The sequence below is a fragment of the Ornithorhynchus anatinus genome, chromosome 8 (genome assembly GCF_004115215.2).
Source record: "Ornithorhynchus anatinus isolate Pmale09 chromosome 8, mOrnAna1.pri.v4, whole genome shotgun sequence".
NCBI lineage: Eukaryota > Metazoa > Chordata > Mammalia > Monotremata > Ornithorhynchidae > Ornithorhynchus > Ornithorhynchus anatinus.
In genome coordinates, this window is record NC_041735.1 from 51343841 (window position 1) to 51361041 (window position 17201).

General features: G+C 39.9%; 1 protein-coding gene across 1 annotated transcript in view; it reads right to left on the reverse strand.

Moving 5' to 3' along the window:
* Window positions 1-17201, reverse strand: part of TOPAZ1 (testis and ovary specific PAZ domain containing 1) — a 61246-nt gene that overhangs the window by 308 nt on the left and 43737 nt on the right. Inside the window, exons 18-20 of the mRNA XM_029071404.1 lie at window positions 11251-11415; window positions 10486-10689; window positions 9268-9451 (exon numbers count right to left, since the gene is read on the reverse strand). Of these exons, the coding sequence (XP_028927237.1) occupies window positions 9268-9451; window positions 10486-10689; window positions 11251-11415 (553 nt within the window). The remainder of the gene's footprint in view (window positions 1-9267; window positions 9452-10485; window positions 10690-11250; window positions 11416-17201) is intronic.

Genomic DNA, 17201 nt, shown 5'->3' on the forward strand with positions numbered 1-17201 from the left:
GAAGAGACCATTCCACAAGTTCAAAAATTGAGGAAAACAATCATTTAAAGTGTCTTTTGTTTCTACAAGTGCTTTCAATTGCTTAGTCCAAAGATAGTAAAATACAATAGAAAGTATAGCTTATTAAGTTTATTTACCTTCTATTAAAGATAAGCATCATTTTAATGTTCAGTACTGGTAATTACATCCATGTCAGCATGTGGTTAAACAAGTAGTGGCCCTGAATTAAATTTTGTTCTTTACTCCTTGGATTTATGTAAATTGAGCTTCATTTCATTGTTGGAATGATTATTTTTAGTTAATGAATATTTAAATGAAGTAAGCTAACTCTGCTTTTATTAAAAATGTACTTCTGGGATTTTGATGATAGATCAAAGAATGACATCTCCACTTAGTTCTGAACTACAGGACTAAAAACTTGATTAACACCAATATGCTGTAATATTGTAAGTAAAGCCTGGGCTTAAAGTTTTCCTTAAGAAAGATGTAATCATGCTAGAGGAATAATTTTTCATTAATTTTTTCCTATTAAAGTAGTGCCCCAAGTGTTAAAAATGAAGCAACACTTTCTAGAATGAAACTGGCTGATTCAACAAGATAGCTCTCATACTGGGGAAGGAGAAGAGGAAAATCACTGCAAAGAAGATTTATCGAAATAGAAAGGTCTAGTGGTAAAATGCCTAGAGACCCAATCATGTATTCTCTCTACCGAATTGTTTAAGTGAATTTAAGGCTGTTGGAAGCAGGTAAAATGGCAGAAGGAGTTGGGGAACACTGGCTGCGTGGTGATACCTATAAGAAAAATTAGTATTTCACCCTCCATAACCCTTCCTAATCTCTGGAATCCCAAACTCCCGCTCCAACTTCTCCCTTTCCGGGAGCTGACCTTTGATGGATTACTAGAGAAGCAGCGCGGCTTAGTGGCAAGAGCCTGGGCTTGAGAGTCAGAGGTCGTGGGTTCTGATCCCGCCTCTGCCACTTGTCTGCTGTGTGACCTTGGGCAAGCTACATCTTTGTGCCTCAGTTCCCTCATCTGGAAGATGAGGATGAAGACTGTGAGCCCCACGTGAGACAACCTGATTACCTTGTATCTACCCCAGTGCTTAGAACAGTGCATGGTGCATAGTAAGTGCTTAACAAATACCACAATTATTTTATTATTACTACTAATAGGGGAGATACACTTTGTCACTGATCTGCTGAAATGGTATCTTTGTAAAAGGCAAGTTATTATATTCTCTTAAATGTCTTGACTCTATTAGTAGACTGTAAGCTCCCAGCACATATATACATGCACACATGTGTGCATACATGTATACTTAGGTGTATATTTAAATGTGCATTAATTTTTTCTGATTCCACTGTTTATTGACACCAACAGAAAAATGTTTACAAAATGTACACTATAGGTGGGGAGGGGATGTGTCTTATGCACCTCTTGTTCTTTCCTAAGCATTTAGTACAGTGCAATACACCCAAGCGGGCACTCAATAAATACTATTAGTACTATTACTGCTTGAGCGAAGAGACTCTCGTTATTAATATACTAGTACACCACTCACTCAGCTTCTCCCCACCCATAGACACACTTAGCTATATACGTATGCACATTACTCAGCCATACGCGTAATTACTCACCAAAGGAGATACACTCAGAGGCAGAGGAGCAGTGGCAGGAGGATAGTAAATTACAACTGTTTTGCTGCCATGCCACCTACACTTGCTGGCTCCTTGAAGTTCCTGCTATAGCAAGGGTTGGCAGAGGCAAGAACTCCCAAAGAGTCAGTGGCAACTTGGTCTTTCACCTTCCCATCTCTTCCTGCTGCTCCACTTGATCTTGGATTCTCTGCAGCCCACCATTATAGGCACAAAGGCCAAAAGAGGAATTTTTCTAAGTGTTGTCTGTCTTGGCTGCCACTCTGCTCCCATTCTTTCTGGAGCTGGGCCTGAGACGGCTGTGGATTAGCTTAATGTGCAGGTGAAAGATGGAAGGCTAGAGATCGGCCCCCTATCCCGGGGATATGGCCCCACTGTTCCATTCTTGTGAAATGTGGGGTTAGGCAGACTTAGGAGGGGGAGAAAGGGAAGAGGCCAGGGATATGTCATCCCCACCTCCACCATCGTCCTTTATGTCAATAGTTTTGCCCCTTCAGAAAGGAAGAGGAAGGAGGTTACATTGAGGCCCACAACACACATGCACTTTCCCAACCAATAACTGTCAGGGCCATTTCAGAGCCCAAGTGTTTGCAGATGGGAAGCTTGCTCCATTTTTATATTGTATAAATGGTTAACAAGGCCACATGCTTATGCCCAGTGTGTATTTGTACTTATTCCCAAAGGGACCCATATTTAATAAGTGCGCGGCAAGAATTAGCTATAACTTCCAGGAAGTTCCCAATGTATCAGGGATGAATAGATCATATATTGGCCTAGAAGAAAGAGCACAAGGCTGGGAGTCAGGAGAAATGGGTTCTAACTCCAGCTCTGCCAACCAACCTACAGAATGTGACCCTGGGTAAGTCACTAATCAGTAAAATGGGGATAAAATGGAGTTTAAGCTCCACACTGGACAGGGACTGTGTCCGATCTTTAACCTTTCATTTACCCCAGCGCTTAGCACATAGTAAACACTTAATAAATATGATAAACAGAAATGCAAATATTATGCTGAATACTTGAAGACTTGAATGCATCAAGAGGAATGATGGAAGTTATATTGATGTGCTTTTATTTTTAGGCTGTGGCATTACATCCCCATTCTGTGTAGTGGGAGGGAAGGGAAAAAGGAATATGAAAGAGGCCTTATTATCCAATTAACCGGAAATTTCAGATACATATGAAAAAATGTAAAATTTAAATTAATCAACCCTGCACTCCTCATTCTTCCCAAGGAAGAGGATAGGAAAGAGAGGACTATTTTTGAGAAGGTAGAAGAGAGAAAAAAAAAGAGAGAAAAAATGAAGGGTTAGGAGTTCTCTCACCCCTCAATCAATCAATCAAAGGTATACTTAACTCCATATACAGCACTGTTCTCCCTTGGGGCCCTTTCTGTTCACCTCTTTTGAGTGAAGAATACTGACTACTGAACTCTTTATCTCTTACCTGCTACTGCAACAACCCATTTAGGAAAAGAGCCCCAACGGCTAGGTTTCTAGCCTTCCTTGCTATAGCCAAGGTCTTAATCCTGTACCTGGGGAAGTGGGGCCTCAGAGTCTGGCCTATACTTTCCTTTCCACCCTTTGGAACCTGAACAAATCATAGGTAAAATTACATGGGGCCTCAGAGTCTGACCTATACTTTCCTTTCCACCCTTTTGGAACCCGAACAAATCGTAGGTAAAATTGCATGTTACGTCATTTCAAAAAATCCTGAAAAAAATAGTAAAAAAATGGAAAAAAATATTTCCATAATTGCTTCAAGCCTGATTAGGGATCCCTGATGACTGGGAAGACTCCTGGAAAACTGTCTTCAAATACTGATTCTGGAAAGCATTAGAAAAACTATAGAAATAACCTATGTTGGGGAAAAGTCATTCAAAGTATGTCTTCTTGTCTCTTCCAAAAAGGTGACTACTACTTTTATTTCTGCCATATATTCTTCAAGAACTTGGTTTGCTCACAGTCAGTGCTCAATAAATTCTGTTGGTATAATTATGCTGCTGGAACATTTGTACACTTGTACAAAATAAACATTTGTAGGAATATGGGGAACTTTTTAATTTTCTCCTAGTGAAGGGATGGACAGATTTCTGGATAAGTGAAAGACATACTCTTTGACTTAGTTACAAAAGCATTCAGTGAAAGACAGATTAGAGAAGCAAAGCATTTCAAACCCTGGGACCTAGTTAACTATTCTTATGTCCAGTGCAAGCCCTCCCTATATTTTTGCTCCTGGATATGTAAGCGCCTTTCTATATCAAGTGCCTATTTTAGAATCGACAAGCATGACCAGAATGGAAATGTGATACCACAGTCTAAACATAAAAGTGCATCAAATGGGGCCTTCTTTGGACTGACTTAGGGCCCCCCAGATCTGTACTCTGACAGACCATACTAGGACAGCTGTTCTATACTAGTGTATATTCTTCAAAGTTATCACGCATTGGCAGAGTAAATTACCCAGGGACTTTGCCAAATTAAGATTTCTCTACAGATAATCGAGACACATATTATTAATGTGAACAATCTTAATAAATGGCATGCTAAGTTTTAGGTGTCGGCAGGACATCCGAGTAGCAATGTCCTGAAGGCAGAAGGAAATGTGAGACTGCAGAGAATGAGAGCGGTCAGAGCTGAAGAACTAGAATTGGGAATCATCCGCAGAGTGATGGCTATTGAAGCCGTGGAAGTGAATGAGTTTTTCAAGAGAGTGGGTGTAGATGGATAATAGAATGGGACCCAGAACTGAGCCTTGAGGAACTACTCCCTCAGTTAGAGGGTGGGAGACAGAAGAGGAGCCTGTGAAAGACACTGAGAAGGAACAACCAGAGAGATAGGAGTCTCAACCAACATATTCAATCTATCATCAAATCCTGTCAATTCTATGTACACAATATCCCTAAAATCTCCCCTTTCCTCTCCATCCAAACTACTATTATACTGATCTAAAAACCTATCATATCTCACCTAAACTACTGGCATCAACCTTCTCACTGACCCCCCTGTACCCTGTCTCTCCCTACTCCAGTCCCTACTCTGCTACCCAGATCATTTCTCAAAAGTATGTTCAGTCCACAACTCTTCACTCCTCAAGACCCTCCTGTTGATGCCTATCCAACTCCACAAACTGAAACTCCTTATCCTAGGCTTTAAAGCACTCAATCACCTCTCCCCATCCTACAATACCTCACTGATTTCCTACTACAGCCCTGCTCACAAACTTCGCTCCTTTAATATCAACCTAGTCACTGCACCTCATTCTTCTCTCATGCCTTACTCTTGCAAATATGACAGCCCATCACACTCCCCAACTTCAAAGCCTTATTAAAATCACTTCTTCTTCTAAAGGCCTTCCCTGAGTAAGTCCTCATTTTCCATCCACCCGCTTCCTTCTGCTACGCTTACACACTTGGATCTGTACCCTTTGGGCTCTTGATCTTCACCCCAACTTCAGTCCCAGAGCACTTAATTTAATATCTGTAATTTATTTTAATACATTAAAATAAAGCTCCATATAGGCAGGGAATGTGTCTACCAACTCAGTTCTATTTTACTCTCCCAAGCACCTAGTTTAGTGCTCTGCACATGGTAAGCACTCTAATACCTTTGATTGACTGCTATTTTAAGATGGTAAAAAGTAGTAAGAGCTAACAGAACAGTCACTATCTTTAAAACAATTGACTAAGTACTAAAAATTGACTAGATTTTTTTTTTTTTTAACTCCCCAGCCTTCCCAAGAAGTTACACGTTAATAAAATGGAATCAGTATTCTAATGAACTCAGTCCACATAAATTACAGCACAACTTGTGGGTCAATTTGTAAACTTGCTAAAGAGTTAAAAGCACTGGGATGATGGACTTTGGTCTTATTTCTAACTCAACCGAGTGATCTTTGGAAATATCAGAAAAATAAAAAAAAAATTTTAAATATGTTCTAGAGCTACCTCACGGGGACAGTGGGGGGCCAATTATGATTAACGGATTACACCTACAAGTATTTTAGAATGTCACAAGGAAAAGCTATTACATTGCAAAATTTTTCTCAAATGTAATATTTCAAATGTCTTCATACTTATTTGAACAAACATTTAAAAATAAATCCTGGGATGGGTATAATTGATTACACTCAATCTGGGGCCCTGGTTTGCAACATTAATCAGGAAGCCAAAACAACTTGCCAAGAAACTGAGCCAAAACAACAGTGTCAAGAGCCAAAACAACAGAGTTCCATGAAAACCTGATAGAAAGGCCATGTGACGGTCGTGCAAATGTCCTGGCTAGGGACCGAGCAGAAGCTGGCAGTGAAATTTAATGTGACAAATTCAAGGACTGAATTAATACTTTCTAGTTTGAGGGCTGCCAAGGAGTAATAATGAGAACTACAGAAATTGTTCTCTTGGTTAATGCTTGCTCAGTGGGTGTGTGATATATTAAACACAGCACTGGGTGGATGTGTAAGAGTAAAATCATCCTTCAGTTCAAACACAATGATGCTTATGGAGTGGTTGTATCCATCAAGTGTGTTTTTGATGAAAAATATTTTCACACTTGTATACTTTGTCAATGAAATTACAGCAGTGCGTCTCTTCTGGTCTCTTGCCATGTCTCTATCTGCTGCCGAACTGTACTTTCCAAGCTCTTAGTACGGTGCTCTACACCCAGTAAATACTCAATATATATGATTGAATGAATGAATTTAAGTGAGCATTGCTCAAGCTCAACCGTTAGGCAGCGTGAAAGACCTTGGAGACCTTTCTGGGATAACAGTGATGGTTTGCACTGAGCCATCCACAAAAAAAACATTTAGCTCTCCAGTGGCATGCACTGTTAAACACCTGGTAGGGAGAATGGACGCAGCCCATGGGAACTGAACAGAATATCTTCTGAGACCTCAACAGCAGCTGACAGTATTGTAACCTCATCCCGTAAGTGCTCAATAAACATGACTGATTGATTCATATTCACAATTTATTTATATTAATGTATGCCTCCTCACCTAGACTGTAAATTCACTGTGGGCATGGAATGTATCTGCCAACTCTGTTACATTCTTGTTAGCCAATCGTATCTATTGAGTGCTTACTATGTGCACAGCACTGTACTAAATGGTCGGAAGAGTTCGATATAACAGTAAACAGAAACATTCCTTGCTCACAATGAGTAACTTCTGCATTAACTAACAACTTTTCGCAGTATGATGTTGAGTGTGCTCACAATTATCGCTGGGGAAATATTCTAGGTGAGTACAAGTACATGTAAAACCACATAACATAAATCAGTCACAATTAAGGAGCTAAGTTCTCCTACCTCAGATTTCTTGTTTCGAAAAAAGTGAAACAAGTCTAGAGGAGGAGGCAGATATTAATATAAATAATTACAGATATGTACATAAGTGCTTTGGGGCTAGCAGGGGGGATGAAAAAAGGGAGCAAGTCAGGGGGATGCAGAAGGGAATGGGAGAAGAGGAATAGAGGACTTAGTCAGGGAAGGCCTCTTGGAGCAAATGTGCCTTCAATAAGGATTTGAAGGTACAATTACAGCCTAAACACACAGTAAGTGCTCAATAAATATGACTGATATGAAGATAGAGGCAGAAAAACAGAACCACACATTCTCAGAAATATCTTCTATTTTAAAAAATGCACTGCTCTTTCACTTTTTTCAGAACAAGAAACCTGAGACCATGAGAACTGAGCTCCTTAACTGTGATTGATTTATGTTATGTGGTTTCATACTTCCTTGTATACACCGAGAATGTTTCCCCAGGGATAACTGTAAGCACATTCAATATCAATACTGTGAAAAGTTGTTAGTTAATGAAGAAATTGCATAATGTCTTCCCCTAAAATTCAAAATAATCATCATGAACCTGTGTTAATGAATACAGCCTGAAATATATATTTATATTGAAATATATATGTATATATAAATATACATTTCAATATAAATATAAAGTGAAGATAAGACAGAGAAATAGGTTAGTTCCCTGAGGACATTCTGCAAAACCGGTGGGTAGCTGTCAGTGGATTCATTCATTCATTCAATTGTATTTATAGAGGGTTTACTATGTGCAGAGCACTGTACTAAGCACTTGGAATGTACAGTTGGGTAATAGATAGAGACAATCCCTGCCCAACAAAGGGCTCACAGTCTAAAAGGGCATAATTTAGAACTACAGCAAAACCTGTGTGGCCAGAAAGACCTGAATGTTGGCACACAATTTTGTAGTAACTTCTGTTAACAGGTTTCCTTACAGGCCAAACCTTTGAGCAGCCTTAAGACAATTTCTCATTTGAATGCAATAGGGTTCACAGCTTTTGGGATGCTCTTGAGCTCTAGATTGTACGCTCATTGTGGGCTGGGAACATGTCTACCAACTCTGTTGTACTGTACTCTCTCAAGAGCTTAGTACAGTGCTCTGCACAGGGTAAGCTCTTGATAAATACCATTGATGACGATGATGACGACCTGCGATATGAATAATAGAGACTTGGGAAGGTAAGGCTGATGGTTGACATAGAGAAAGAGAGAGAGATTTCAAAGTAAACAAATTAAGAAAACAATAGCAGTTTTAGCTCAAGTGAGGTCAAAAATAGTGTGGTGGTATGCGACCAAAAAGATAACCACAAAAATGGAACCCTAAATCTTCTATGGCAGTAGAAAGAGAAGTAATTTTGGGGATCCACAGCCATGCCAATACTGTGTTAACAGCAGAATTACACCTGTTACACACATCACATGTACCTGTTATGAAAAAAAGGTACTTGTTACATGCTTGCTACATGTCAGAGTAATGTGTAAAGTGTGAGCTAGATACAAGGCAGATCAGACACAGCTCCTTTCCCACATGGTGTTCACAATCTAAAAGGGAGCGGTACCTTCACCTTTCTGTGCCTCCATTTCCTCATCCGTAACGGAGAATGAGTGATTTGCCCCATGTTATATAGCAGGTTATGGGCAGAGTTGGCACCAAAACCTGGGTCTCCTGAATCCCAGTCCCATGTTCCCTATCCCTAAGGCCATGCTGCCTATTTAGCAGTAAAAGAAATGACTGGGAAACCAATAAAGCTGAGTTTCATTCTACTTTGTATATCTGAATGGGCTAATGACCTACATGGAACACACTATGGACATTAGCGATGGGCTGATATAAGAGAGTCCCTCCACTCATATCCCATCATCATTATCAATAACATCATTGCTGCAGAACACTGCATCAGAATTAAAGGGACCATGTCTCATTTCTGAAGCTTTCCCACTGGTGGTGTCTCATCTTCTGCACAGGTAACTACTTTGAGGAAGTTGCTGATGGTGATGTGATACATGTGCCGCATCGATGAGGCCCCTTTCTTTGGATCTGGAAACTAGTTCAGAAATTGAAACCTGCTCAATTCTCTTCCTGGAATTTGGGTTTTCTCCAAGAGTTTATTGGCTTGCTTAGCTAGAAAGAGTTCTATGATACTGAACCCATGCTTACGTATATACATAGTCAATGTTTCTTAATTGAAATAGTAAGGAAACAAATATGTTCTTATGCCATCAAGACTTAATTATCTCTATACTCTGAACAGTGTTGAAAAATATTAGAAAAGCAAAATAGCCAACAAACCTTTTCAGTACTATCTGCAGTGTCTGAGCAGAAGCACCAGGATTCTGAATACTATTTGCATTTGAAACAAGGAAGATTTCAATGGCTAACAGCATCTCAATTTCAGACAGGTAAGAAGGAATTAGAAGTAATTTTCGGTATAAATTTCCCTCCAATGTTGGGTAACAACCCAATGACAGAGCACCTGGAAGTGATACAGCATAGCAATTGGAAAATAGTTAAAGTGTTAGCACTGCTTATTTTAAAATATATTTTGAAAATGTTTCACAAAGGGAGAAAAGTTAGATATTAAGCATGGGCTTCCCTCTGCAAGCAATGACTTGAATGCACTATGTCCTCCACTGTCTACCTTCTATTTTATTAGTGTCTGGGACAACACTGATAACTAAAACCCTGATTCTTAAAGCCTCACTCAGTAGTTTCTTTCCCCTTGATTTATACAACTGGTGAGATCACCTGGTTTGAACAACTCCTTTCAATTTTCTATCCAACACATTGGAGGTCTGCAAACCGAAAAGGTAAAGCCGGAGAAAAGAAGGGGGGCATTTAAACAGGATAATCAACCCCAGAATAATTGTGTTGGCTGTGTATAAATATTCTGGGTTTAAATGTAAACAACTTTATGGCTGGAATTTATCTTCATTAAATTATGAGAACATATAATTCTTTGTAATATTAACTGAAGGAATGGTTAAAAATATTACCAACCATTGTAAATCCAAATATGAGAAATTCAATTTTCTTCTTATATATGCATTTACTGTAAACTCTCCCACCCCCGCAGCATAGAGTTTTGAGTACGGAGGGACTAAAATAATCCACCTCCTACAGACTTTGGGGCTTTGGAGGCTAAAAAAGAAGCTTGAGTCCTTTTTCTGAACCTAGGTGAGGTCTAGGAGTTTCCTCTCTCCACTCAAATTTCAGAGCTAGACTGGAAATAGGACTCAGTTCCTATCTCTCAGGCAAATTCAATTTTCTGAAGTATACATATTTATATCTATATATATATATTTTAAACTATAAGCATACACACAAGAAAGTTTATGGCAGTAGCCCACCATATTAGCAAAAAAAATACACCCCCACTACAGTCAAAATATTTTAAAATTGCACTTGAAATTATACACATGCAACAAGGAATCTTTAGGGAGCACTGTACAATTTTTGGAAAAATTACTATAACAATGCAATTGAGAAAACACTGTAAAAGTAACTTACTTTTGTAATGGGCCCGAGCTTTAAGCCACAAACAACTCCTCCCTAAAGCAGTAATTAATCTTCTAAGAAAAGCAAAATCAACAGGGATATTTTTTGAAACCATGAATTCTGCTACAGAAGATGAAATACCAAGGCTGTTGCTCTCTACGCAGGCACGTAGAAGTTTGTTAAAAATACGGCTGTACTGATTCAACTCTACATTTTCTGAAATAAAAAAAGGTTTATTACCCCACATACCCCAAAAGTGCAGTGGCTTCTTTGGCAGTTTAGTAGCTGTAACATGCATGACAATTCCCTCTCCCCTCTTAATGGAGACCCAAAAGACACAAGGAAAGTGCTTGATAAACATTAGCAGTACCCAAATGAGAACAAGCAGAAGAAGAAAAAAAATTTTTATAGAGCAGTCCTTCCTCTAATCTTCACTAACAGTTGCTCAGAGCTTCCCAGTTACTGCTTCCAGGACCAACACTTGGAAGAAATCTTCCTCAACCCTCAGATACAGTCAGGTTCAGAAATTAAAATTAAGTCTCATGACCATTTTTGTAGGGAAAAAAATCCATCAATACAGAATATCTATTATGATGAACAAAATATAAAATTAATCCTGCCAACTCTATCCATTTTTAGTTAAAAGCAAAATAGACTCATCAGATTCAAATAAAAGACTCTCATACAAAGCAGGGGTAGGAAAGAAACTTCACTTATTTGCTAATTGACACGACACATAAAAAGGAGATACATGATCCAGGGCTCGTGTTAACTTACCTTGAGAATTATGGAAACCTGGAAGATTCTGCAAAACTTCAAATGTTTGTCTGAATAAATTTTTAGCCAAAATTTGGTGTGCAATTTTGCAGAGTAAGTTATGTCGCATGAGAACATCCACTCTATCACAAGGCCACGTTGGTGTATTTACTATCCATTCTGACTCTTAAATGAATAAATATTTTATGTTTAAATATACAGTTAATATTTAACCAAACAGTACTAACATTAATATATGGTAAATAAGCATACAGGTATAGTATATTATTTACATCTTAGTATACTGGTAATTATCATTAGAAGCTTAATCCATGACAATTAAGAAGGATACTAACAATTTTGATTCTTTTACAGAAATGGTATAAATTATAAAATGGCATTATTTAAAGCATTATAAGATACAAAACTTGAAAAAAACCTTTGCAATAACTGATATCTTCGAAGATGCTGATGATACAATTCCCCCCAATACTTTTGCATTTACAATTTCAAACATCTTTCTACTGATTCGGATGAATCAGTATACATTTATAAAATATACGTATAGCAAATGTTAAATGTTTTTCAGGTCCAAAATTAAAGAGGTTTTAACTGGTATTTATTGTGTGCAATGAAATGCATTCTCCTAAAGTACAACAAAGTAAAACACATAGGATTAGTTTCATTACTGAATACAGTTTGATCTAACTTTAGATCAAGGAATGACACTATATCAGTAGCAGGGAAAGAATGTGGGAAAGTGAACTGACTGGCTGTGTCGGCATATGCTACACTTCTTTTAGGGGCAGTCCTACATCTTTGGTGGTGTATATGTCTTTCTTCCCCACCATACTCGGAACAATGGTTCACCCACCTATATATTTTATAGTGACAATAAACCTTATGATGGTTGATTTCCTTACATCCATCTCATGGCTACAGATGTACTTGCTAACATCCCTAATTTTCCCATCAGTTACTTATTACGGAAATCTAGTCCACAATTTTATCCACATCCTCTTAAATTCTAAAAATGGTTTCTCTCTCTACAACTAACTTCCTATAATGAATTCTAATGCGGGTCACTCACTGTCTAAAGAAGTGCTTCCTTTTAGTTATCATGAACCTATTTCATTTAAGCTCTAAAGGATGTCCTTTACTGTGGAGGTGGGGGATTTATTAAATAACAGCTGTGTCTGCCTTGACCACATCCTTCATTATTATTCCTATTAGTATTTTTACTGGTACTTGTTCAGCGCTTATTATGTGCCAGGAAATGAACTAATCGCTGGGGTTAATACAGGATAATCAGGTTGGACACAATCTCTGGCTCAAACAGGGCTTACAGGCTAAGTAGGAAGGAGTAAGATGTAATCCCCATTTTACAAATGAGGTAACAGACACAAAAATGTTAAGTGATTTGCCCATGATCACAAAGCAGGCAAGTGGCAGAGCTGAAATTAGAATGCAGGTCCTCCGACTCCCTGCCCTGTACTCTATCCACTATGCCATGCTGCTTCTCTATTTTGTAGACTTCAGTCAGAAAGGTCAAATACTGAGAGGGGACATGAGCGAAGAGACCTTTCCCAAGTTTGTTTACACCTACCATCTAACCTCCACATTTTATGATAGACATAATAGTCACCATCTCCTCTCCTGGCCTTGAAGTCTATCCTTGCTCTATAGATTAAGTCAAACTGTACTAGGTAATGAAACTAATACTATTTTAGTTAAAACCTTTATTACTTGGGATTTGAATAATACTTCATATTTGTCCAACATTTACTGCTCTGTGACCTGGCCCATCTAAATCAGTAAAAAGATGTTAATATAGTAAATTAAAAAGTACGTGGAGGAAATAATATATAATCTTCACTTTAAGATACTAACAAATACTCATATATCAGCAAAACAATGACATTTTTCTAACTTTCCTAAGGACACCTACAATTTTGTTAGCCATTTTGGCTATCACCACGCTTTGACAATCAATGACTTGAAGCATAGTTGACAATGACACCAAGATCTCTTTCCTAAGTCATGACTGACAACTCAGAATCCATCACCATGTTGTAATTTGGATTACTTCCTTCTTCATGCATGAACCCATACTTTCTGCCAAAAGAGTACATCTGCCACTTTTGTTTTAGGAGAGCTTTCCTACAGTTTATATCCAATATAGCATTTCACCCCTTGGGAGATTTTGCTGCTCATTCTCTTTTAGGTCACGGCAAAATATTAAATAAAACCAGTCTGAACACTGATCTTTGGGAAACTCCATTATTTGCACTTCTCAGCTAATAAAGTTAACCTTTTATCTCCCTACCTTTGACTTGCTTTAGAGGTCTACCCAAGACGTATGTTCTCTTCAAGCCCATAACTTACTTCTTTAAAAAAAGGCTTGGTCTTGCCGAAAGCTTTCTGACAATCTAAATGCACTAAATCCAATGGTTCAACTATTTGCAGGTTCACTGATTTCTTCAAAGTATTTCAGAAGCTCAGTGAGGCCTTAGAGAATTCCTGATGTCTCCAGACTGATGAGGCTTTTCTACGGGATCTCTAGTCTGGCTCTTTAAAAGACTCTTTCAGTTTACCAGGTATGGAAGTGAAACTCAATAGTCAGTTACACCAAGAGTTATCTCTGGAACTATTTTAATAGACTGTAGTTAAACTGGCAATCTTCTAGTCCTAGTAGCTATTTGCAAAGATCAGTTATTCGCTTTTGACACTGACTTCACAACTTCCCCTCTAAATTTCTTAAGAACAGTCAGTTGGATCTCAATTAGTCCTGGTAATGAATTTATTATTTCTATGCAATCCCTTAATTAGGACTAAAACATTCTGTGGGCACACCACAATTTAATCTAGGACCACTACTTTATATGCTAAGAAAAACATTTTAGCCGTGGATGCCTTCGTAACACCTTGCCTAGTTGTTTTCTCCATTTCATGTACTTGAAGAATGTTTTTTATCAGTTCACTTGGTGTCTCTTGCAAGCTGGAGTGAAAGTACCCTGAAATACTTCTTATCCAGCACCAAAGCCCATCTCTCTGGACCAGGTACTCCAGGGTAATCAATCAATGGTATTTACTGCACACTTACTGCATGTAGAGTACTGTACTAAGGACTTGGAAAAGTTCTTACTTAGTACAGTGCTCTGCACATAGTAAGTGCTCAATAAATACTATTGAATGAAAGAGTAAAATACAAAAGAGTTGGGAGACATATTCCTGGTTCACAAGGAGCTTTAAGTCTAGAGGGTGAGAGAGACACTAACATAAATTGTGGATATGTACTTAACTACTGTGGGGCTTAGGGTGGGGTGAACATCAAGTGTTTAAAGAGTATAGATCTCAGTGCATGTGCAATTCAGAAGGAAGAGGAAGGAGGGAAAGGCCTCGGGGAGGAGAGTCATTTTAATAAAGCTTTGAAGGTAAAGAGAATGGGCTGTCTGTTGTATATGAAGGGGGAGGGCATTCAACATCAGAGAGAGAACGTGGCAGGGAGTTGGGAGAGAGATAGATGAGATAGAGGTACAGGTGTTGGAGGAGCAGAGCATGTACGTTGGGTGGTAGTAGGACATCAGCAAGGTAAGGTAGGAGAGGGTGAGCTGACTGAGACACCTACTACTGGAGGTCCTTGAGGAGTGGAGACATGGACTGAAGGTTTTTTTCTGAAAAATGACTGGGGCAGCAGTGTGAAGTATGGACTGAAGGAGGGAAAGACAGGAAGCAAGGAGGTCAGTGGGGAGACTGATGCAGTAATCAAAGTGGGATAGGATAAGGGCTTGGATTAGTGAGTTAAAAGTTTGGATGGATAGGAAAGGGCAGATTTTAGTGATATTGTGAAGGTAAACGTGTGGCAGGGAAAGCATTACACCCTGATCGAGGTTGACGTACAGAACCCAGTCGGCCATCGACGGGACTGTCTGCTACTGTCTGATCTTCCATGGTTTTGCATGGGATGGGGGGAGTGGGGTCAGGGCAAAGCTGGACCAGGGCCCAGCTATTCAATTTTCTCTTGCCTCCCACTCTTCCTGCTTCCCTCCACTGAAACAGCCACTAATCTGCCAAAGATGCCACTGCCCTTAATGCACAGTCTAGGGTAGGGAGAATGAGGAAACTAGTTATGGGGACCAGCCCTGCCTGTTCTAGGTTGGTTAGAGGAGGAAAGAAGAGAAAAGGGGGAAAGGGAGTGAAAAGAAAAAATCAATAAATCCTATTTATTGAGCACCTCCTGTGTGCAGAGCACTGTATTAATCACTTGGGAAGGTACAATTTAAGTTGGTAGACACATTCCTTGCCCTCAAGGAGCTTTCAGTCTAGAGGGGGAGACAGACACTAATATAAATTACAGATATGTAAATAAGTGCTGTGGGACTCAGGGTAGAGTAAATGAAGAGTGAAAAAAAGGAGAAAGGGAGTTTGAAGTGGGGAACTGGTTTGGAAACAGGGGGATAGAATTAGAAAGGGGATGAGCATCGAAAGGAGAGGGGTAGAAAGAGGGACAGGAGTGGGAAGGGGGGACAGGGGAGAGAATGGGAGACTGGAATGGAAGGGGGGGAAGGGAGTGAGAAGGGAGACAGTTGCAGCTTCTTCTGCTTGACGGCAGTAAAATAATTTTTCCTTTATTGCACAAAGCCCCCGCTCACTGTAGCACCCTTCAGCACTGCCTTTCAGTCAATCAATTGTATTTATTGAGTGCTGATGCTGTGCAGAGCACTATACTATGTACTTGGGAGAGTACAATGTAACATATTTGGTAGAGGAATGAAATGTGCAGGCTGAGTTGTGGTAGGAAAGCTGGGAGGTAAGGTACGAAGGCACAAGGAGATTGCGTGCTTTAAAGCTGATGGTAAGAGGTTTCTGTTTGATACGGAAGTGGATGAGCAGCCACTGGAGGTTCTTGAGGAGTGAGGAAACAGGGTCTGAACATTTTTGGAGAAAAATGATCCAGGCAGCAGAGTGAAGTATGAACTGGAGTGGGGAGAGACAGAAGACAGTGAGGTCAGCAAGGAGGCTGAAATAGTAAACAAGGCGGGATAGGATAAATGCTTGGATTAATGGGGTAGCAGTTAAGACGGAGAAGAAAGGGAGGACTTTAGTGACTTTGTGAAGGTTGAACTGACAGGACTTGGTAACAGATGGAATATGTGGGTTGAATGAGAGAGAAGAGTTGAAGATAATGCCAACGTTATAGGCTTGTGAAACAGAAGGGATGGTGGAGCTGTCTACAGTGACAGCAAAGTCAGGGGTGGTCAGGGTTTGGATGGGAAAATAAGGAGTTGTGTTTGGGACACATTAAGTCTGAGGTGTTGGGGGGACATCCAAGTGGAGATGTCCTGAGGCAGGAAGAAACTGAGACTACAGAGAAGGAGAGAGATCAGGGATGCTGATGAAGATTCACTCTAGGTTTCAAGGCTCTCCATCCCCTTGCCCCCTCCTACCTCTCCTCCCTTATCTCTTTCCACTGCCCACCCCACACGCTCTGCTCCTCTACCGCCCACCTCCTCACCATCCCCCGTTCTCGCCTATCCCGCCATCGACCCCTGGGCCACGCTCTCCCACGGTCCTGGAATGCCCTCCTTCCTCACCTCCGCCAAACTAATTCTCTTCAAACCCTACTTACAGCTCACCTCCTCCAAGAGGCCTTCCCAAACTGAGCTCCCCTTCTCCCTCTACCTCCCCACTTCACCTCTCCGCAGCTAAACCCTCTTTTCCCATTTCCCTCTGCTACTCCCCCTCTCCCTTCCCATCCCCTCAGCACTATACTCGTCCGCTCAACTGTATATATCTTCATTACCCTATTTATTTTGTTAATGAAATGTACACCGCCTTGACTCTATTTGCTATTGTTTTAATGAGATGTTCATCCCCTTGATTCTATTTATTGCTATTGTTCTTGTCTGTCCGTCTCCCCCAATTAGACTGTAAGCCCGTCAAAGGGCGGGGACTGTCTCTATCTGTTACCG